The 24,995-nt window shown below is 42.4% G+C and overlaps 1 protein-coding gene across 1 annotated transcript in view; it reads left to right on the forward strand.

The window, feature by feature from the left end:
• Positions 1-2,901: 2,901 nt before the first annotated feature.
• Positions 2,902-24,995, forward strand: part of LOC126100798 (snRNA-activating protein complex subunit 3-like) — a 67,863-nt gene continuing 45,769 nt past the window's right edge. The window contains exons 1-2 of the mRNA XM_049911422.1: positions 2,902-3,418; positions 24,431-24,608. Coding sequence (XP_049767379.1) covers positions 3,207-3,418; positions 24,431-24,608 — 390 coding nt within the window. The 5' untranslated portion in view covers positions 2,902-3,206. The remainder of the gene's footprint in view (positions 3,419-24,430; positions 24,609-24,995) is intronic.

Consider the following 24,995-nt stretch of genomic DNA (forward strand, 5'->3'; position numbering starts at 1 on the left):
ATTCATTTTTATATATCCTACTTTTATGTTGATACATAACTTATTCCACATAATAATAATATAACATAGTGTCTTTCTTCTTCATAAATTTGAATTGCATCCTCATCAGGAAAAACTTAAGAGTTTCATTACACACTCTTTTGCACAACTTCTTCGAACACTCCAAGCGGTTTGGTTCCCCACATTTGACACACTTGTAATTAGTTTTTCTGCATCTTCGTGTAGACATTAGTGGCATGTTGTTCTTTTTTCAAGTCTCTCTGATCTCCACTCCATGTTTCTTTCTGCATCCTGCTGTAGGAAAGTATCTATTATTATTTTCCTCACTTCTGTTTCTAAATTTCGAATGTCCGGCCATCTTATCCTATTAGATTGTTTGCTAATATCTTCATGAAGTGAAACTGTTCAATACTGGGGTTTCTTTCAAAGCTGTGAATATCATTATTGTATTTACAAAGACAACTGATGTCATCTCCTGGTTCACCAATTTGTTGAATAGTTCATTTGTCCATTGTGTTAGCACCAGATTTGGTGGCATTATAGAAAAAAATGTTCTCCATTTGCTGTTTGTTGAATATGTGTACTTTCAGTGGTTGTAGTGTCCCTTTTGCGATGTTTAAAAATAATGTGTGTGAAGTGCGTATAAAAATATTGAATAAGACCAAACAGACCAGACTGAAAGTCAATTGTGAAAAAGACATAAAATTATTTACAAAAGAATGTAACGTCGATATTATGGTAGGGAAAGATAATAACAATGATAAACAACGTCGCAGTAAGGAATATGGTGTTATAAAACATTGATATCTTTGTATAACTATAGAAGATGGAAAAGATAAGTTATTACTCGCTCTTCTGCTGTTTCTGATTCTCATGTTACTATTGTTAGATAGAGATTGTGTGTAGGATTGAAGGCTAGCAGATGTTCTTTTTGTTCGTTCGACTAGACGATAAAAAGGTGTGTATCAGGTTATTGTTGGAAATATATATGTAAAAGTGAATTCATTGTATTATTAAAAGAACATGCCAGACACTAATCGCAATGTTTTAATTGAAAAGAGAGAATAATTAGTATTTTCAGCTATCAAGAAGACGAAATCAGTGATTGCTGATTGGCAACAATTGGGCGCCATTACGTGGCGGACTTAATATTAACTTTTCTTACAGTTTTCCAGAAGATCAGAAATCATAAAATCATTTTAAAACATTATTTAATTTAAATCTGAATAGTTCCACGAGTTAATTTTGTGAGAGTTCAAATACTTTCAGAGACACCCTTTGTTATAGATCTGTGAACTTTGTCCTTGCCAGTATTTAGATGAAAACCAGTTATGGTAATCTTGTAGGGAGCCTGGCGCTCATTTAAATTGAAAAAAAAATTATTTTGGCTTCCTATAAGATACTCTGCTTATAACGGTCTCACCTATGTAACGAAAATAATTAATGCTGACCTCAATTTCTGCAGTTCAACTTGCAAATTATCGAATAAGATTTGATAATTTCTGGAGAAACTTGTGCTCGACAAAGCTCTATATATTGTCAGCTAACCACACAGACAGCACATAACTATGGTGATTTAGGAATGATTGCACCCACTCATCACCAGGCATGTTGTTCCTGAATCTACGGTTGGTTCTCCCTTGCCTGTCACGATAGTATTTAACTAAAAGTCTGATGTTATAAACAGTAAATGGAAATCCTCATTCACTTACTGTAAGCACATTTTTCACTTGAGTATCTTCTTCTGTTGACAACAGAATAATTTGTCCACCAGTTTTATTAGTGTTTTCCGTTAAGTGCACGAGAAAGCTTGCACTTCTCTATGGAATATTTCTCAGATGCTTTACGAAGGCTAAGGCGGCACATTTTTACATCTTCAAGAGCCTTTTCCAAACTTTCGAAGTTGCTACTTGCATATTTGCTTGTACCAGCTTTTTAACATGAAGATGTAGCCTTTTCTGCAAGAATAAAATTAAAAATCTTTAGTAGGAATAAGGTTATGTTTATACTTCAACAAAAATTCCACTCCTATTATTTTATATTCTTGTCAAAGCTTCGAAGATACTCACCGAGAATTATTTTTCATGCAGTCAAACAAAGAAAGTTCCGGAACAATTGTCAAAGACGATATTTTACATCCTGTTTTCAAATGATACATGGCTGCCAACATTATTATTTTAAGAATGACTTTACCTCAGTCAGAAAGCTGTTGTTACGTGGAAACCAAACAAAGGATAAAATTTTGGTTACGTAAACTAAAACCTGGCATAATGCAGAACTATAAATGTATGTCATTTTGTCTCAAGTCACCCCGGTGCCTCAAGTCAAGAATAAATCGATGTCAAGGATATTGCATGATAGTTTTGTGGATCACTTTCACTACTTTTCTTGTAAATGGGTGTGACCTGTGCTTTGTTCCAACTATAGCATACACTTTTTCGTTCGAGGAATCTACGATCGATTACAGTTGGAGGAGGGGCCAATTCATCTGCTGATTCAGTACAGACTGATATGGAATCCATCGGCTCCTGGAATTTTGTTCAGTTTTAATGGTTCCAACTGTTTCTCTACACAACTGACACTATCACTTATATATTGAAATAATCAGTAACCATCTACATAAAAGAAATTTAATTTATTAGCCAGTTTCAGGCATCTGGGGCTTTCTTGAAAAGGTTAGAACTATTGCATTATTTGCCTGAAACCGGTTAAGAAAGTAAATTTCTTTTATGCAGTTGGTTGCTGATTATTATCATGTATACAGCTACAGTGCTGAAGAAAATGAGTAAAATACTAAACGAACACGTCTTTCACTCATCTTTTCAGTACCACGACAGTTTTGACACGAGACTGCTGAACCAGCAGCACACGGTGGCACTATTGTATCAACTGTCATACCATTTGTTGTGGCGTAACTATTTTGTTGCTTACGAAACATGACTTCACGATATAAGTGGTAGCATCATTTTAGTGGCACGTGGAAGTTTGTCTGTATATTGTATCTTTCGCCAAAGATCTTCATTTTAGAAGCGCAAGTGCAGAACAGGTGGGGGTGTGTATGTTTTTATTCGTTAGTTGTAGTTGCTTTAGTAATTGGTAGAGTGAAAGGGAGGTATCGCATAGGATAAACGTTGTCACGGTTTTGATGTAATAGTGTGCAGTTTTGTTTGAAACAGAACTTCTGTATAGTATTTATTTCCTGTAACATGGATTTCTTATACGAGAAAAATGCGTCGTTTGAAACGGAGAAAATTTACTTGTCAAGATACTTTCAAGAATTCCGATTATCACTGGAGACCGTGCCAAACACTGTAACCATTACAAAAAAGAAACGCAAGAAGAAAAACCCCAATGAACATAGTCTCATTGGTAGAAAGATTACTCCGGAGGAGCATAAAGAGCTCGCTGATAGGTGCAGGTCAGTGCATGTTTTATTATTTTTACGATACATTTGTCGTATTCAACAGATATTTGTATATGGGTCGTGAAAAGAAGTCTAAGATGTTCTTTTAATTTAAATGCTATACAGTTACTTACTTTTCGACGTTTTCCCTTGGAACTATCATTTTCGATTCCCCCACGCCTCTTTCGCTTCGTTCACCCGATCTTAAATTTCCGTCTACCGTTGCTTCCTGTATGTATTTTTCCCATCGTAGCGCTGACCTTCCTCTCCTTCTTCCGGATTTTAAAACATTTCTTGGCCACCTTTGGTTAGGCATAGGCCCTACATTTTACGTGCCAGTATCCCAGAAGCCCTCTTTCTCCAACGTTTTTGTTATGGAGAACTGTATCTCCATTCGGCTCCATACCTCCTCATTTCGTATCCTGTTATGCCCAGGTAGCTGTAGAGGTTTTCTCATACGTTCCATTTCAACCGTTCTAATTTTGTCTGTAACTTTCCGTGATGGGGACACGTCTCGGCTCCTTCCATATAAAACTATGTTCTCCACCATGCTGTGACATATTCTTGTCGTAGTGCCTTTCCGTATATTATTATTCCATATCCGAAATATTCGGATATGGTAGCGTCCGATTCCATCAGTCTCCTTTGACCCATGACGTAAGGGTGTAGGGTGTTGTGTGTGCTTTGTTCCAACTATAGCATACACTTTTTTGTTCGAGGAATCTACGATCGATGCGGAGTTTATGAATTGGTTGTGTTTGTAGAAGTCGTCTTGTTTGATGGCGCGGCAACAAACACGAAAATACGTATAACTAAGACACCGTGGTTATAGTGGGTGGGGCAGGTAACAGTATTGACAGAGATCATGGGTACAGTATAGTGTGACCTGGCGAAGATTGCATCAGCATCGAAGCGTACTAGTGTTGAGTTTGTATGTGTTCTGGGGTGCCATGACCGACCTCATTTGAACTCTTCTGTCAGTTAATTTGGAGCTGGAATGGCTGCTTATGTCGGGTGCAGGGTCACACATTGGTGTGGTTCCTGTTGATTTTCTCAGTAGGTGGGATTATATTAGGCATGGCGTTCACCTACAGGAAGGGGAAGGGTAAATTGGCTGGGGAAATAGCAGGAAAGTTAAAGGGGGGAGGCACTGTCATTAGTAGTAAAATACCAGTGGTTATAGGGTTCAGAAAGACCCTTTTTTAGGGTAGGGAGGACAGAAAGATAGCAAGTTTTAAGAGAGGTTAGAACTGAGACAGACCTTCAGTTTGAGAAAGAAATCAAAAAACATAATTCCAGCTTTTTTATTACTTCAGCATAAACATCTATTGGTTAAGAATTTTCAACAGTCGGCAGATATTTTAACTCTACCCAATTTTAACTCAGTTAGTGTGAAATGTCAGTTATCTTTATTGCATCAAAATATTAGAGGACTGAGAAATAAAATTAATGAATTAACTATCTGCATAGATGAATTAGTCTTCAAACCCAGCTGACATAATCTGCCTCTCAGAACATCATGTGACCACTGGTATAGAACTTTTAAGTGTTACAGGGTTTAGGTTAGCATCTGACTTTTGTAGATCAGAAATGGAGAAAGGAGAAGTTGCCACATTCATCAGGAGCTGTCATAAATTTAAGAACATAGATATTCATAAATTTTGCCTAGAACAGCATATGGAAGCATGTGCAAACAGAATTAGAATTTAACAAAAAATCCTTCATAATATTAAGTGTATATCGAGCACCTGCAGATAACTTTAATCTGTTTGTAAACCACCTTGAAGCTGTACTGGCCCATTTAACAACCAAAAACAAAGAAATAGTGGTTGCTGGTGATTTCAATTGATTTCAATGAGAATTTCCTTAAAGACTCTCCCGATAAGAACTTATTTGAGTTAGTAACACTATCATTCAACTTAATTCCCACAAAGTTCCCAACTAGGGTAGCCAATTGCTCAGCCATTGATAATATCTTCATAGAAAAGTCCAATGAACAAAATTATATTACAAAACCAGCAGTCAATGGCCTCTCAGACCATGACATGCAGTTCCTTCTGTTAAATTTTAATACTGAATAGGGTATAAAATCTGTTAAATCTGAGCTCAGTAGGGTAATCAATAAGCCAAAAATTGGTTATTTTAGGACACTCCTCAGAGACATTCACTGGATTCATGTGTACAGTGCTCATGGCATGAATGAAATATATAACACTTTTGCTAATGAAGTGCTTACCTTATTCAAACACTGTTTTCCCCCAAAACTTGCCAAGGTTAGAGCAAAGTCTTCAAAGAAGCCATGGATTACTCGAGGAGTAGGGGTATCTTGTAAAACAAAAAGAATATTGTATCTGTCAATCCGAAACAGTTCCAGTGTTGATGCTATAGCACATTACAAGAAATACTGCAAAATATTAAAGACTGTAATACAGATGTCAAAGCAAATATATTGCAAGGAAAAGATAGTCATATCAGATAACAAAATATACAATATGGGATATAGTGAAGAAGGAGACCGATAGAACCAGACATGAAGAGGAACAAATAGCATTAAGAGTAAATGATACATTGGTGACAGATGTGTATAGTGTTGCAGAACTTTTTAACAAACATTTTATAACTGATACTGAAAAGATGGGGTTGTCAGGCTCGGTAGATGCTGCTATGAAATACCTCAGACCAGACATTTCAAATAACTTCCATAGTATGAATTTGACCCTCACTACCCCCAACAGAAATAATGTCCATCATAAAATCTTTAAAATCAAAAACGTCTAGTGGGTATGATAAATATCAACAAAGTTAATTAAAGAATGTGATTCTGAGCTAAGTAACATATTAAGCTATCTGTGTAACCAGTCGTTTATCAGTGGAATATTTCCTGAATGGCTGAAATGTTAAGCCACTGTTTAAGAAGGGAGATAAAGAAATAGCATCAAATTTCCGTCCAATTTCACTGTTGCCAGCATTCTCAAAAATTTTCGAAAAAGTAATGTACAGTCGGCTTTATAACCATCTTATCTCAAATAACATACTGTCAAAGTCACAGTTTGGATTTCTAAAAGGTTCTGATATTGAGAAGGCTATCTACACTTACAGTGAAAATGTGCTTAATTCATTAGACAAAAAATTGCAGACAACTGGTATATCTTGTGATCTGTCAATGGCATTTGACTGTGTAAATCACAATATCCTTTTAAGCAAATTAGAATATTATAGTGTAACAGGAAATGCTGCAAAATGGTTCAAATCTTATATCTCTGGCAGGAAACAAAGGGTGTTATTAGGAAAGAGACATGTATCAAGCTATCAGGCACCATCCAACTGGGAACTAATTACATGTGGGGGTCCCACAAGATTCAATTTTGGGGCCCTTACTTTTTCTCGTGTATATAAATGACCTTTCATCAGTAACATTACCAGATGCCAAGTTTGTTTTGTTTGCCAATGATACAAACATTGCAATAAATAGCAAATCAAGTGTAGTCTTAGAAAGATCAGCTAATAAAATATTTGTGGACATTAGTCACTGGTTCCTAGCCAATTATTTGTAATTAAACTTTGAAAAAACACACTACATGCAGTTCAGAACTTGTAAGGGGTGTCCCACGAGTATGTGTCTAACATACGATGACAAGAAGATAAAAGAAGTGGACAGTGTTAAATTCTTGGGATTACAGCTTGGTAATAAATTCAACTGGGAGGAGCACACCACAGAACTGCTGAAGCGTCGTAACAAATCTCTGCCACACACTGCTTGGTGGCTAGCGGAGTATATATATGTAGATGTAGAAGCATTTGTTGATTGTTTTTAGATGTTTCATTAGCTGCCTTTTCAGTAGGGGGACTAGTACCGTTTTTGTCTCTTATTACGTTTATCATCTACAAAAAGGACAAAATTTGCAATTTATGAAACTGTAAGGGAAAGATTATTTTTGTATAGGGCAAAGCATTTAGACATGTTGATTGAAAGAAAGTGTACAAATTTGAGATAATGTTTTCTTGTTTCTTTTTTTTTCCGTGGATCCTTTGCATGTGAATGGAAATTGATAGTTTATCTTGAAAGTTATCGGTTTTTTAATACACTTTATCAGAGCCTGGACCTGCGAATGACATTGCACTGCATCTCCATTTCATGGAAAATTTGCTCCTTCAAATCTCTGGTTCTTCTGAAATACTTTGGATTTGGGGTAACCCCAGAGAAGAAAATCTTTAGCTGATAAAACTGATTAACAGGGAGGCAATGGAGTATCACCGATTCTGCTGGTGAGACAGTCAAGAAATAAGAATGTAAGCAAATCCATTGACACTGCAGCTCCAATACTTGTTTCACTGTCCTCCTGGAAGATTGTTTCCTTATTTGCTGTGTAGGCATTGAGCCCAGTCAGAGAAAATGCTACCAACATGTCAGCATAACATTTAAGAGTTCACCATCACTGTGTTACATTGTTCATACCCAAAAAAGTAATGTCTGATTATTGCCCAAGATGGTATTGTACATCAAACTGTTACTTTTCTGAATGGAGAGGGACTTTCATGTAGGTGATAGGGTTTTCATCACACCAATATTGAAAATTGTACTTGTTGTAGACAAATCCACTAATGTGGAACTACTTTCTATTCATCCGTAATCTGTGATGTCTATCTTCATTTTCTCCAAGAACATGTAACATCCCTTGGTTAAAGCATATGCGGCTATTGTTACCTTGAGGGTGGAGTGGTAGTAACCCGCATATTACTGCACCTCCACCACCGCTACTGTTTTGCTTCTCGACACATGCACTCATTTAAATGGCACACCATTTGACTATTATAGCCCCCCACCAAAGTCCACCAACCATGGCCCACCAACTATATCACCTGTAGCTGATACCAAGTGGCCCCTGGCAAGCAAATGTACTGACTACAACTGGCAGCTCTTGTGTATTTTCTCTAAACTGTAATGTACATACGCTGCCTGCCATGACAAAAAATAGTTGGTTCCTTATGATGGTGTCATTTTGTATGTCAAGAGTTAAGACATATCTTTTATGGATTGGTAGTGGGGGGGGGGGGGGGGGAGGTTAACGGAAACGTCGGATTCCACCCATCTGCTTTGACCAATGATATTACCAAAATGGCGGAAACAACCATTCACAACTACTCCCATATCACGACTATGATGCCATTGTGTAAAAATGACATAAAATACAATAATAGATCAAAAAACCACCAAACACATATTCCTCCAAAAATATAATGAAACTGACAGGACAAGTGGGGGAAATTGGGGGTTTTTGGGTGGAGACAAACTAAAAATAAACACACTCCACTAAACCAAACGACAAAAACGATAAAATAAAACTACCACAACTTTCCCAAAATCAATTAAAAACAATATCCACTGGAATCAAACATTTTCCCTTGACCTGTTATCCTTAAGACATCTCCACATATAGCTGTCCCTAATCCAAGACGCCTGAACTTTAGTAAGTCTCATTTCTTCACGACACACTGAACACTTCACTACTTCAGCCAACAGGCCAAATAACTGAAGAAATTGTATTAGATACAACGCACTGTCCCCCATCATCGCTGACAACCAAAAACTGTTGACCTTGTCAGTCATAAGCATACCTACCAAAGAAATAAACAAAGTGATTTACCAACATTCACACACACCAAACAGAAAACAAAACTAGAATAATGTCGACATAACGAAACCAAAATCGTTAACTCACTTAAAAATATTCCGCTGAAAGCACAGTCACCACCAATACCACACACGTACAATGCTACCACGCAAATGAACCCATACGCCTCATAACATGCTAACCATAAACACACCACCAGAGAGAACCACAGATCGCAACAATATGCCACCTACAAACACCCCACACTCACAAACTAAGCTCCCCGCCGTCATGACTTCACATATCACAACAGCCTTACGTCACGGGTCAGAGCCGACTGGTGGAATCGGACACTTCGGTTGACCGGTGGTAATGGTGGTGGTCCTCAGTCCATAGACTGGTTTGCTACAGCTCTCCATGTTACTTTATCTTGCGCAAGCTCCTTCATCTCCAAGTAACTACTGCAGCCTACATGCTTCTGAATCTGCTTAGTGTATTCATCCCTTGGTCTCCCTCTACAATTTTTACCCTCCACACTTCCCTCCAGTACTAAATTGGTGATCCCTTGAAGTCTCAGAATGTGTCCTACCAACCGATCCCTTCTTCTAGTCAAGTTGTGCTACAAATTTCTCTTCTCCCCAATTCTGTTCTGTACGTCCTCAGTAGTTATGTGATCGACCCATCTAATCTTCAGCATTCTTCTGCAGCACCGCATTTCAAGCGCTTCTATTCTCTCCTTGACTAAACTATTTATCGTCCATGTTTCGCTTCCCTACATGGCTACACTCCGTACAAATACTTTCAGAAAAGACTTTGTGACACCTAAATCTATACTCGATGTTAACCAATTTCTCTTCTTCAGAAATGCTTTCCCTGCCATAGCCAGTCTATATTTTATATCGCCTCTACTTTGGCCATTATCAGCTATTTTGCTCCCCAAGTAGCAAAACTCATTTTCTACTTTGTGTCTCATTTCCTAATCCAATTCCCTCAGCATCACCAGATTTTATTCAACTACATTCCGTTATCTTTGTTTTGCCTTTTTTGATCATCTTATATCCTCCTTTCAAGACAGTGACCACTCTGTTCAAATGCTCTTCTAGGTCCTTTGCTGTCTCTGACAGAATTACAATGTCATGGCAAACCTCAAAGTTTTTATTTCTTCACCATTGCTTTTAATTCCTACACCAAATTTTTCTTTTGTTTCCTTTACTGCTTGCTCAATATACAGATTGAATAACATCGGGGATAGGCTACAACCCTGTCTCACTCCCTTCCCAACCACTGCTTCCCTTTCATGCCCCTCAACTATTATAACTGCCGTCTGGTTTCTGTACAAGTTGTAAATAGCTTTTGGCTCCCTGTGTTTGACCCCTGCAACCTTCAGAATTTGAAAGAGAATCTTCCAATCAACATGTCGAAAGTTTTCGCTAAGTCTACAAATGCTAGAAACTTAGGTTTGCATTTTCCTAATCTATCTTCTAAGGTAAGTTGTAGGATCAGTATAGCCTCACGTGTCCCCAACATTTCTACAGAATCCAAACTGATCTTTCCTGAGGTCTCCTTCTACCAGTTTTTCCATTCGTCTGTAAAGAATTCGCGTTAGTATTTTGCAGTCGTGACATATTAAACTGATAGTTCGGTTATTTTCACATCTGTCAACACTTGCTTTTTTTGGGATTGGAATTATTATATTCTTCATGAAGTGTGAGGGTATTTTGCCTGTCTCATACAGCTTGCTCACCAGATGGAAGAGTTTTGATGTTGTCTACTCCAGGGGCCTGTTTTGACTAAGATCTTTCAGTGCTCTGTCAAACTCTTCACGCGGTATCATATCTCCCATTTCCTTTCATCTATGTCCTCTTTCATTTACATAATATTGTCCTCAAGTACATCGCCCTTGTATAGACCCTCTGTATACTCCTTCCATCTTCCTGCTTTCCCCTCTTTGTGTAGAACTGGGTTTTCATCTGAGCTTCTGTTATTCATATAGGTGGTTCTCTTTTCTCCAAAGGTCTCTCTGTAATTTTCCTGTAGGCAGTATCTATCTTACCCCCTAGTGATATATGCCTCTACATCCTTAAATTTGTCCTCTAGCCATCCCTGCTTAGCCATTTTGTCTTTTTGAGACATTTGTATTCCTGTTTGCCTGTTTTATTTACTGCATTTTTGCATTTTCTCCTTTCATCAATTAAATTCAATAGTTCTTCTGTAACCTAAGGGTTTCTATTAGCCCTCGTCTTTTTACCTACTTGATCCTCTGCAGCCTTCACTACTTCATCCCTCAAAACTACCTATTCTTCTTCTACTGTATTTCTTCCCTCCATTCCTGTCAATCGTTCCCTTATGCTCTCCCAGAAACACTGTACAACCTCTGGTTTAGTCAGTTTATCCAGGTCCCATCTCCTTAAATTCCCACCTTTTTGCAGTTTCTTCAATTTTAATCTACAGTTCATAACCAATAGATTGTGGTCAGTCTACATCTGTCCCTGGAAATGTCTTACAATTTAAAACCTGGTTCCTAAATCTCTGTCTTACCATTATATAATCTACCTGACACCTTCCAGTATCTCCAGGCTTCTTCCATGTATACAACCTTCTTTCATGATTCTTGAACCAAGTGTTAGCTATGATTAAGTTATGCTCTGTGCAAAATTCTACCAGATGGCTTCCTCTTTAATTTGTTACTCCCAATCCATATTCACCCACTACGTTTCCTTCTCTTCCTTTTCCTACTTTCGAATTACAGTCACCCATGACTATTAAATTTTCGTCTCCCTTCACTATCTGAATAATGTCTTTTATATCATCATACATTTCATTAGTCTCTTTGTCATATGCAGAGCTAGTTGGCATATAAACTTGTACTACTGTAGTAGGCGTGGGCTTCGTGTCTATCTGGACCACAATAATGGCATTCACTATGCTGTTTGTAATAGCTTACCTGCACTCCTATTTTTTTATTCATTATTAAACCTACTTCAGCATTTCCTCTATTTGATTTTGTATTTATAACCCTGTATTCATCTGACCAGAAGTCTCATTCCTCCTGCCACCAAACTTCACTAATTCCCACTATATCTAACTTTAACCTATCCATTACCCTTTTTAAATTTTCTAACCTACCTGCCCGATTAAGGGATCTGACATTCCAAGCTCCGATCCGTAGAACGCCAGTTTTCTTTCTCCTGATAAAGGACTACTATATTGTGTAATCCCCATAGGTCTGCAGTTGTGAGTTGTAGACTTATATTGGCAAGCAGAGACAAAGTAAGCTTCCATTCCTTATTTTCATGAAAGTTTAATTTCAAAACAGTAATCACAACACTGCTTAGAATATTGACAGTTATTTTCATCTGTAATTTTCGGGACAGTCATCTATTGAAACAGGTGAAGTTGTAAAGGTATGTGTCAGTAGCAACTAACTTCTGCAAGCACTTGAAGTGTTCATATTTCAACAAAAGCTTGTGCAAGTTTACTTCTGCAAGTCGATTAGGCAAGTTAATTTCAGGAACCTGCTGCAAGTGGAAGTTTACAGTGCCATACTTAAAAACCAGAGCTGCCACCACTGGTAATGCATTAATATCATTGAAGGAAAATTGTGATGAAAAATGAAAAGGTTGTGAGAATGTCAAATGCTTGTTTCCAAACTCTTGTCTATTGTAGGCCTGCAATGAAATATTCGAAAACAGAATATAGAAATATGGCAGGCTGTATCACAAAGATATTGCCTTTTAGTTACTCTTCAATTTTTCCAAACCCTAGTTATTACTTTTATTACAAATGTAATTCATGTATGTTTATGCTAGCATGAAGAAATCAGCCAAAATTTATAGACATCTGTACTGCTATTTTGCTTCCTTTTCTGGTGAAACAAAATAATCCATAAATTCGTTGCACACTTCATTAGTTGACAATATTCAGTTACATGAGTTTAGGGGTTGTTATGGTATATTTAGCTGATATGTCTTTGTGTCCTTTTTGACACAGGCATTTTCATACCAGTGTTGAACACACAAAGCTACTAAAAGTTTGAGAAAACCTTCCAGCAACTGGCATATTTGGCAAATACTTGTAGCAAGGTGCAAGAAACTGTTTCCAGTAACTTGCAGAAGCTGCTTCTGGTAGTTGATGAAACTCGTGAACATTTACTGCCCATACCTTTTTCTTCCACTAAAAAAATCATAGTAAATATCCTGTGTTTGTGGCCATTATCATTTAGTCTCTGTACATTTATGTGATTAAAATTTTGGAAATTAAAAATATAACTATAACACTGGTTTGGTACTGCATGTGACTATAATTCTACTTGTCTAAATTTCATATGGCAACCTTGAGTGTGAGTGTTATAGTGCTTTGTTGAGTCTAATAATTCATTTTTAGGCTAACTATTGTTATTACTAGTTTGTCACAACAGAGCCACAGTTTTTTCTTGTAAGGAAGATTTTCTACAATGAGTTATAGTGGCATGAATGAGACATAAATTCTTGCTGAACATTTACTAAACAATGAATTATCATAATTCAGTGATTTCAAGTCAGATCACAAGGAAATTTAAGAGGGTTCAAATGAAGAAGAAACAGAAGAAAGTAAAGGAACAAACCATGCAGGCTACACTCCAGATATATATGTTATAAATTCCGATAGTGTGTACCTTGAAGCAGCTCTGAGCCGATGTAGAAGGGATTTTGCCAGCATAGTACATGAACCTCAGAGAACAACTGCTGGTGGAAAACTAACTAATATATGTGTGAAGCATTCAAGAAATTTTTGGCTCCTGAAGTTAGGAAAATTGTTGAGCACACAAATGAAGCAGCTCAAAGAAAAAATGTATCTCCTGTTTGCAATTCTAAAATATATGCCTTAATGAGAATTTTAATGAGGATTTATCAGTACTTGAATATTTCATTATTGGATTTACTGTCAAGTTTAGTGGGAAGAGCTGTATATGGAGGAAGTACGAGTAAGACAAAGTGATTCATTTTGATAAGGACGCCAGGCAAAAAGACATGCAAGTGTTAGTTACTTCACCAAAAAAGAAAACCCACATAACTCTATACCATAATTCCACTGACAGAGAAATAGAGGATGTAGATCAAATGCCTGGACCCCCCTACGGGTCCGGGGGTTAGAATAGGCCTGAGGTATTCCTACCTGTCGTAAGAGGCGACTAAAAGGAGTCCCTCCGCCTCAAGGGGGTAGTTAGCACCTGCATCCGGAGACGGATGGTTCCACGACCTATATTTGCGGTCATTTTGGTTTTTCTTTTCTTCTGGTTTCTTCCTTCCTTTGGTTGGTTCCTTTCTTTGTTCTTCTCCATCTCACTGTCTTACTTACTCTTTCCCTTGCCTTCTCCTCCTTGCCTTCTCCTCCTTGCCTTCTCCTCCTTGCCTTCTCCTCCTTGCCTTCTCCTCCTTGCCTTCTCCTCCTTGCCTTCTCCTCCTTGCCTTCTCCTCCTTGCCTTCTCCTCCTTGCCTTCTCCTCCTTGCCTTCTCCTCCTTGCCTTCTCCTCCTTGCCTTCTCCTCCTTGCCTTCTCCTCCTTGCCTTCTCCTCCTTGCCTTCTCCTCCTTGCCTTCTCCTCCTTGCCTTCTCCTCCTTGCCTTCTCCTCCTTGCCTTCTCCTCCTTGCCTTCTCCTCCTTGCCTTCTCCTCCTTGCCTTCTCCTCCTTGCCTTCTCCTCCTTGCCTTTCCCTCCTTGCCTTCCCCTCCTTGCCTTCTCCTCCTTGCCTTCTCCTCCTTGCCTTCTCCTCCTTGCCTTCTCCTCCTTGCCTTCTCCTCCTTGCCTTCTCCTCCTTGCCTTCTCCTCCTTGCCTTCTCCTCCTTGCCTTCTCCTCCTTGCCTTCTCCTCCTTGCCTTCTCCTCCTTGCCTTCTCCTCCTTGCCTTCTCCTCCTTGCCTTCTCCTCCTTGCCTTCTCCTCCTTGCCTTCTCCTCCTTGCCTTCTCCTCCTTGCCTTCTCCTCCTTGCCTTCTCCTCCTTGCCTTCTCCTCCTTGCCTTCTCCTCCTTGCCTTCTCCTCCTTGCCTTCTCCTCCTTGCCTTCTCCTCCTTGCCTTCTCCTCCTTGCCTTCTCCTCCTTGCCTTCTCCTCCTTGCCTTCTCCTCCTCGCCTTCTCCTCCTCGCCTTCTCCTCCTCGCCTTCTCCTCCTCGCCTTCTCCTCCTCGCCTTCTCCTCCTCGCCTTCTCCTCCTCGCCTTCTCCTCCTCGCCTTCTCCTCCTCGCCTTCTCCTCCTCGCCTTCTCCTCCTCGCCTTCTCCTCCTCGCCTTCTCCTCCTCGCCTTCTCCTCCTCGCCTTCTCCTCCTCGCCTTCTCCTCCTCGCCTTCTCCTCCTCGCCTTCTCCTTCTCCTCCTCGCCTTCTCCTTCTCCTCCTCGCCTTCTCCTTCTCCTCCTCGCCTTCTCCTTCTCCTCCTCGCCTTCTCCTTCTCCTCCTCGCCTTCTCCTTCTCCTCCTCGCCTTCTCCTTCTCCTCCTCGCCTTCTCCTTCTCCTCCTCGCCTTCTCCTTCTCCTCCTCGCCTTCTCCTTCTCCTCCTCGCCTTCTCCTTCTCCTCCTCGCCTTCTCCTTCTCCTCCTCGCCTTCTCCTTCTCCTCCTCGCCTTCTCCTTCTCCTCCTCGCCTTCTCCTCCTCCTCCTCGCCTTCTCCTCCTCCTCCTCGCCTTCTCCTCCTCCTCCTCGCCTTCTCCTCCTCCTCCTCGCCTTCTCCTCCTCCTCCTCGCCTTCTCCTCCTCCTCCTCGCCTTCTCCTCCTCCTCCTCGCCTTCTCCTCCTCCTCCTCGCCTTCTCCTCCTCCTCCTCGCCTTCTCCTCCTCCTCCTCGCCTTCTCCTCCTCCTCCTCGCCTTCTCCTCCTCCTCCTCGCCTTCTCCTCCTCCTCCTCGCCTTCTCCTCCTCCTCCTCGCCTTCTCCTCCTCCTCCTCGCCTTCTCCTCCTCCTCCTCGCCTTCGCCTTCTCCTTCGCCTTCTCCTTCTCCTCCTCGCCTTCGCCTTCGCCTTCTCCTCCTCGCCTTCGCCTTCGCCTTCTCCTCCTCGCCTTCGCCTTCTCCTCCTCGCCTTCGCCTTCGCCTTCTCCTCCTCGCCTTCGCCTTCTCCTCCTCGCCTTCTCCTCCTCGCCTTCTCTGGTCTCCGCCTCGGCGTTTGAGGCAGTCTGTCCTTTCTCTCCCTCTCTCCCTTCTTTTTCCTCTTCTTCCTTCCTCCCTGTGCGTGCCTGAAGGCTGACCCACACATTCGCACGCGTAACCGGTGACGGGGTAACGCGTAATTCCCCGCCCTGGGTAGACAAGTAAGGCACGCACGTACCCCCTGGTAAAGGCCAGGCCCAGGGAGGGGTGATTGCCTGAGCTGACACCTTCCGACCATGCCGATTCGTCCCTCCATCCGTTTCTCGGGAGGTGTAAACATTCACCTAAGGCAGGAGTGCCCTCTGAGAAGGTCCCCACAAGGAAGGAGCACGCCATCGGAGACGGTGGCAGTCATGGGGGATTCCTCCGCAATGGATTTCTCTCCTTCTCTCTCGACTTCTGCCCAAAAACGGAAACTTGACGAGCCACCAGTGACAAAAGTACTACCGCCTGCCCCACAGTTCCTCGTAGTTTCTCGATCTGAGGATGGAAAGGATTTTTCCTCTGTCAACCCTTTTGTTATCCAGAAGGGCGTAGATGCCATAGCCGGATCTGTCAAGTCTTGTACCAGGTTGCGTAACGGTACCTTTTTACTAGAAACTGAGAGTGCCTTTCAGGCACAAAAACTGCCTCGGGCCACACTCCTGTACACGTTCCCTGTCCGGGTGGAGGCTCACCGCACTTTGAATTCGTCTCGCGGTGTGGTATATACTAGATCACTCGACGGATTGACTGACAAGGAGATTCAGTCTTTCCTCGCTGAGCAGGGCATGACGGCTGTCCATAGGGTCATGAAAAAGGTCAACAATGACCTTGTACCGACCCGGACTCTTTTTCTTGACCTTTGATAGTGTTCAGCAGCCGTCGCGCATCAAAGCGGGCTACGAGGTTATTTCTGTTCGCCCCTATGTCGCGACACCTACACGCTGCTACCAGTGTCAGCATTTTAATCACACTCGCCAGTCTTGTTCCAATGCGGCTAAATGTGTCACTTGTGGCAGGAATGCCCATGAGGGTGACTGTCCACCTCTGTCTCCTCGTTGTGTGAACTGTCAGGGTGACCATGCAGCATCTTCCCGCAACTGTCCCATCTACAAGGAAGAACGCTGTATACAGGAAATTCGGGTCAAAGAGAAATTGTCCACCTCGGCTGCTCGCAAGCTATTTGCTAGTAGGAAGCCCACTCTGCTCCCAGCGGGGAAATACAGTACTGTCCTTGCCTCTCCTCGGACTACCAGGGAGGTGGCGACGCAGCACTACGGTCGTCCGTTCGGCCAGTGCTAAGATCGCCCGGTCGACGTCTCCTCTTCCTCCCGTCACCCCTCGGACACTGGCACCTTCATTAGCTTCTGCCAGGACGAAGACCCAGAAGTCAGATGCACGGGCCTTCTAGAAGGAACCGTCCCGTGCAGACTTCCTACGTACCTCGAACTCCCAGCCATCGACCAGTACTTCCACTAAACAAACTTCCAAGAAGGCTCATAGGAAGCACAGTTCTCCTTCTCCGCCACGGCGCATTTCTTCTCCTGCGCCACCCAGCGGTTGCCGCCCCAGGCCGTCATCCGTTTCACCTGGCCGCACCGCTGGTAGCCGAACATCTGGCCGTTCACCGGCGGAGGAAGTTCCCCCTCCCGGCCATCTTAACAAGATGGCCGATGAACCTATAGAACCAATGGACGATGACTGTCCGCCTACTGATAGCGGCAGCAGTGCTCGCTCGAAGCCAGGCCCTCAGCGGCCTTCGAGCTGACCCCTTCTTGCATCTTCTTTTTCTTTTTCTTCTCACGATGGCACTTATTCACTGGAATATTCGCAGCATTCGCTCCAACCGAGAGGACTTGAAGTTGCTGCTCCGCTTGCACCGTCCGCTCGTCGTCATTCTCCAGGAAACGAAGCTACGCCCATGCGATCAAATTGCCTTGGCACACTACACCTCTGTGCGTTTTGACCTACCCCCTGTGGCAGGTATTCCGGCTCATGGAGGGGTTATGTTGCTGGTCCGGGATGATATTTACTACGATCCCATAACATTGCACACCGGCCTGCAGGCAGTTGCCGTTCGAATTACTCTCCCCACTTTTACATTTTCTATTTGTACCGTTTACACTCCATCATCGTCTGCCATTACCAGGGCAGACATGATGCAAATTATTGCTCAGCTCCCTGCACCATTTTTGTTAACTGGAGACTTCAATGCCCACCATCCCCTTTGGAGCTCTCCAGCATCCTGCCCGAGGGGCTCCCTGTTAGCAGACCTTTTCAACCAGCTCAATCTTGTCTGCCTCAACACTGGTGCCCCTACTTTTGTTTCGGACACATCTCACACCTATTCCCATTTAGACCTCTCTATATGTACTACCCAACTTGCACGCTGGTTTGGTTGGTATGCACTTTCTGATACATATTCGAGCGACCACTTCCCGTGTGTTATCCATCTCCTGCATCATACCCGCTCTCCGTGCTCAACTAGTTGGACATCTCCAAAGCAGACTGGGGGCTCTTCTCTTCCAGGGCGACCTTCCAGGATCAAACCTTCACAAGCTGCGATAGTCAGGTCGCACACCTCACAAAAGTCATTCTCACTGCTGCTGAATATTCCATCCCTCACACTACTTCTTCTCCACATCGCGTACCAATCCCCTGGTGGACCGCAGCATGTAGAGACGCTTTACGTGCTCATCGACGTGCTTTACGCACCTTTCAACACCACCCTACAGTGGCGAATTGTATCAATTATAAACGATTACGTGCGCAGTGTCGTCGTATTATTAAAGAAAGCAAGAAAGCCAGCTGGGCTGCTTTCACAAGCACCTTCAACAGTTTTACTCCTTCTGTTGTCTGGGGTAGCCTGCACCGGCTATCTGGCACCAAGATCCATTCACCAGTTTCTGGCTTGACGGTCGCGAATGACGTCCTTGTGGCCCCTGAGGATGTCTCCAATGCATTTGGCCGCTTTTTCGCAGAGGTTTCGAGCTCCGCTCATTACCACCCTGCCTTCCTCCCACGAAAACAGGCAGAGGAGGCTAGGCCACCTAACTTCCGCTCCTCGAATCGTGAAAGTTATAATGCCCCATTCACCATGCGGGAACTCGAAAATGCGCTTGCCCGGTCACGGTCCTCCACTCCAGGGCCTGATTCTATTCATATTCAGATGCTGAAGAACCTTTCTCCTGCGGGTAAAGGTTTCCTTCTTTGTACTTATAATCACATCTGGATTGAGGGACATGTTCCCGCATGCTGGCGCGAGTCTATTGTTGTGCCGATTCCTAAGCCGGGGAAGGCCAAGCACTTGCCTTCCAGTTATCGACCCCTCTCGCTTACCAGCTGTGTCTGTAAGGTGATGGAGCGAATGGTTAACTCTCGTTTGGTTTGGCTGCTCGAATCTCGACACCTACTTACCAACGTACAATGTGGATTTCGTAGGTGCCGCTCTGCTGTTGACCATCTGATTACCTTGTCGACCTTCATTATGAATAACTTCTTGCGGAAGCACCCGACCACGGCTGTGTTCTTTGATTTGGAGAAGGCTTAAGACACCTGTTGGAGGGCGGGCATTCTCCGCACCATGCATACATGGGGATTTCGTGGTCGCCTCCCTCTTTTTATTCGTTCCTTTTTGATGGATTGACAGTTCAGGGTACGTGTGGGTTCTGTCCTGTCACACCTTTCGCCAGGAGAATGGGGTGCCACAGGGCTCAGTTTTGAGCATCGCTCTCTTCGCCATAGCGATAAATCCAATAATGGATTGCCTCCCAGCTGATGTATCAGGCTCCCTTTTCATGAACGATTTTACCATCTATTGCAGTGCGCAGCGTACATGTTTCCTGGAGCACTGTCTTCAGTGTTCTCTTGACCGTCTTTACTCCTGGAGTGTCGCCAATGGCTTCTGTTTTTCTGCCGAGAAGACGGTCTGTATTAACTTCTGGTGCTACAAAGAGTTTCTCCCACCATCCTTAAGACTCAGTCCCGTTGCTCTCCCATTCGTGGAGACAACAAAATTTTTAGGTCTTACATTTGACAGGAAACTTAGCTGGTCTCCACATGTGTCATATTTGGCTGCCCGTTGTACCCGTTCTCTAAATGTCCTCCGTGTTCTCAGTGGTATGTCATGGGGAGCGGATCGAACCGTCCTACTTCACCTATATCGGTCGATCGTCCGCTCAAAGCTGGATTATGGGAGCTTCGTATACTCCTCTGCACGGCCGTCCATCTTAAGCTGCCTCAACTCCATACAACATCAGGGTTTACGTCTTATGATCAGAGCGTTTTATACTAGTCCCGTCGAGAGTCTTCATGCTGAAGCCGGTGAATTGCCACTCACCTACCGGCGCGATATACTGCTTTGTCAGTATGCCTGTCGTCTACTGTCGATGCCCGACCACCCGTCTTATCGTTCCTTTTTTGACGACTCAACCATTAATATGGGTTGTATGTCTCTGCCCTGCTACCCCCTGGAGTTCGCTTTCGTCGCCTCCTTCAACACCTTGATTTTGCACTCCCTGTAACCTTTAGAGTGGGTGAGAGCCACACGCCACCTTGGCTCCAGGCTCAGGTTCGCGTTCACCTTGACCTAAGCTCGCCCCCAAAGGAGGTTACCCCCGGTTCAGAATACCACTCCCGTTTTGTCGAACTTCGTTCGAAGTTCATTAATATGACCTTCATTTATACAGATGGCTATAAGACCAATGACGGGGTCGGGTGTTCTTTTATTGTTGGGGCACAAAGTTTCAAATACCGGCTCCATGGCCATTGTTCGGTCTTCACAGCTGAGCTCTTTGGCCTCAACCAGGCCGTTCTTTACATCTGTCGCCACCGACATTCTGCTTATGTCATCTGCTCAGATTCCCTGAGCGCCATCCAAAGCCTCAGTGATCCGTATCCGGTTTACCCTTTGATGCACCGGATCCAACGCTCTCTTCAGCAGCTGGTGGATGACTGTTCTCCGGTTAGCTTTATGTGGGTTCCTGGCCATGCCGGTATCCCTGGGAACGAAGCTGCAGATGCCGCGGCCAAGGCTGCGGTCCTCCAGCCTCGGACAGCTTTTTGTTGTGTCCCTTCATCAGATTGTAGCAGGGTCATTTGTCAGTGCATTTTATCGCTGTGGCATGCCGATTGGGCTGCACTTACGGACAAGAAGCTTTGGGCCTTGAAACCTCTTCCTGCAGCTTGGACGTCCTCCTCACGCCCTTCTCGGCGGAGGTCGTTTTGGCCCGGTTACGAATTGGACACTGCCAGTTCAGCCATCGCCATCTGCTGACGACTGCGCCGGCGCCATTCTGCCCATGTGGGCAATTGCTGACGGTCTGCCACATTTTAACGTCCTGTCCGGATTTTAATACACTGCGTCTTGATCTTGACCTGCCATTTTAGCGGATGACCCAGGAGCAGCTGCTCGCGTTCTTCGTTTTGTCAACTTGACAAACCTGTCTAAGGACATTTGATTATGCTGTTTTTTGAATCCTATGCCTGTCAATCTGTCTTTTATCGTGTTTGCCCTTTTAGTTGCGGTTTTAAACTTTTGCCTCGCGGTGCATTCCTAACGTAGTCTGGGCACTAATGACCATTGAAGTTGTGTGCCCTAAAACCACCAAAAAAAAAATGCCTGGACCATACTCTTCAAAAGGAGGTACAAGGAGATAGCCACTATCATTGTTTTATAGACTACTTGATATAGCTGTACTAAACTCATACACACTATTAAAGACAAATGTGTCAAAGTGGAATGAAAGAAACCCAACACCGAAAATTGTATCTGCATGAATTAGGCCTTGAACCTTTGAAACCATGTGTAGAATAGTGATCCAAGGACTTAAAAGGACTCCAATTGCTTATCATTTATGATATGGGAGTCTTCCTTGGATATAAATGAGTAATTATCAAAATTACTCCAAATGAACTAACTAGGAAAGCAGTTTGTCTGACTGAAAACGTTTTCATGAAAGTTTTCAGTATACCATAACCTGTATATGTGAGAGTTTTTTAATTATTTTTTATTTATTTATTTTTAACTTTCCGTCAAGGGCAGAATTATTATGCAGGTACAAGATCAAAGAGAGTGTAGAAATTTTGGACAGCCTCTTATAGCCTGTAACACGGGCAAGTTTTGGCCTTGGTTGTTGCTCCTGTGTAACCTAAAATAATTTGATGCTCCTAGGGTTAAAAGCAAATTTGAACATCTTACTTTGCATTACATATCTGTCTTCCACTACATTGTTGCATCTGCCCAACTGAAATTGTGTCAAATAGTTTTGTTTCTTACAGCATGATAATACGTGCAGTAATGTCGAATTTCTGCTTAAAACATTGATAATACGGCTGTGGTGGGGTGGCTAGCCAGATGAAGCTATGAGTGCAGGATGAGGCAGCAGGCAGGCTGCGGGAAGCAGGAAATTAAGGTTTTCGTAGCTGGATGGAATGTGTCTTGTCTACAGCTAGGCAGCACAATATGGAGGTCCCAGTGGCTTGGTAAAAGGGTGATGAATTGTAATATTCTACAGAAGACACACAAAAAGCCTTACAGCCATCTGCTACATGAAGACTACACACAGCTTACGGAACTCATCATCCAACTGACACTTACAACACATCAAATGATGCCAGCAATTACAAGTAGTAGTTACTTTTACTGCATTTACTATGGAACAATTTGTTAGTAAGTATAAAAATTTTGTCTTTTTATATGCAAACAGTGCTGTAACTATGAATACATCCATATCAACACACTTCATACAATCAGCGTAAGTATCCTGTCTGTTATCCAACAAATTGGTAAGTTTAGTTAACCATATCTGATGTTTGTAATGTATTTAAACTAGTAATTTGACTAGGAACACATTGTCAGATGTTGAGCAGTGGTCATGTGACGAAGTATTTAAAGGAATGTGCACACCAGAGCTCGAGGTCTTTTATTTAGTTTCATGTCGAGATAAAGTCTTCTGGCCAGTGTTATTCAGAGTGGTGAGATCGGTGAGTTTAGGGAAACCATAGAGCCGCAGGACCTCTGTCTGTATTAGTGGGACTTAGAATATTTCGTGGCCGTGAGCTGAACACTTGAATATGTTTCAGGACATTGAATTTGCATGTCACCTCTGTGATTGATTCTTTTGCAACCATACAAACGTTACCATAATTTAATGGTTCATAAGTAGCTGTAAATTTTTGTAGCTTTGCTGCATTATATGATTTCAAATGTGTGACAAATTTGGTCTTTATTTGTCTTGATGGTCTTGATCATTGTGAGCCTTAGATTATTCTGTGAATGTTAATGAGATTTTGTGCGAACAAAGTCTATGATTTTGCTACTGATGCTTGGTGAATTAATGCACAACTTCACACACTTATTCCACACATGCTACTGTCTGGTGGCCTAAATGCTCTGCTTGCCTATGCAAACTACATTATGCACCACTACTTGAATAAAAACTGTAAAGCAGTCATAAATCCAAAGATTATTTTGAACACTACAGTGCTTAACTGTATATGGTGTTGGTGTGCCGTTGCCTTCCTCTGACCTTTGACCTGATTTACCCAGCCAGCTATGGGGGACCTACAGTTTAGCATGAGTTCCAAACCATGGTGCAACTCAGCATTTTTCGCATTGAAAAACATTGCCAGAGGGGAAAGAAGTGGTAGGTGACATATCCTCGGATTGATAGGGGATCGGATCCGAGGGATGTGGATTTGCAGTCTGGCCCTTTACCACGGAGTCAGAGCCACACACAGTTGAACCATTAATTTACGTGAATCCACCATTCACAAATATGTTTATTTGCTTACTGACACTTTTGCTTCAGATTGCAAACGGTGTGCATTCTTTCCTAATATTTTACCATTACACAATGTACAGTATTTCTTGCACTTTATCACATTTCTCAGCTAATCAAAGGTTACAGGATTAAAATTGTGGTCAAAAATGGATGTAAAAGCAATGGTGCACAAGCATCCCCTACTGACGTCAGGAAGTTGTGCTGAAGTTGTAGGCCATACAGTTTCCACACTGGCTATCACTCTTGTCCCATTGTAATTGAGTTTCTCGTTCATGGATACAATTTGTGATAGACAGCCACCGATTTGTTGCATCTGGGGCTCATCCAGAGTAGTTACAAGAATTTCATTGCAGACTGTGTAATTACTTTTTATGGGGGATCACTAATTGCTATTTACATTGTTCAGAATGAAAATAATGTATGTTATCTTAAAGAGACATTGAGAGTAACTTACCTCCACCCCCCTCCACCAGACACAAGTCATTTTTAGTTTGCCTTGCCATTAAACATAATTGTTAATTAGGAATTTGTTTTCATTTCAGTATTTCAAAATTAAAGGTTCCTGGTGAACCAGAGCAAATACCTGATGTGTATTTAGACGGCATGTGGTACTTGAATGAAACTTGTGCAGTTCCAAGTGGGTGTAATTTGCGGACGCCAAAGTTTCTGAATGAAAGAAAGCTATCACGGAATCTCCCATATTCCAACAGAATTTTTCATGTAAGTGCACAGTTTTTAATAAGTTTGTAAATAATATTAATTTTAGAGCTTCGGACGATATTTAGTTTGTGTGTAGAAAAAGATTGTTTGGATAATCTCTTACCGGCTTCACCAACTTCTGGCTGAGCATGATAATGGATGTATCTGGACCATTACTGATGAAGATAAACAACCTAATTTTTATGGCCCATAAAGCAAATATGCAATAACAGCCTCAGAATCGCTTGTTCTCCTCAAATAAATGGTTGAGCTTCAGAGCTGTTCACACGGCAGAATATTTTCACTGTATATGTTTTAAATTTTTTAAAGTTCAACCATGTTAGTATGGAACAAATTAGCACTGCGCTGGTGTGTCAGTCAGTATGTCAAGAGGTGAACCGCAGCAAG

Source organism: Schistocerca cancellata, chromosome 9 (genome assembly GCF_023864275.1).
Source record: "Schistocerca cancellata isolate TAMUIC-IGC-003103 chromosome 9, iqSchCanc2.1, whole genome shotgun sequence".
Lineage (NCBI taxonomy): Eukaryota > Metazoa > Arthropoda > Insecta > Orthoptera > Acrididae > Schistocerca > Schistocerca cancellata.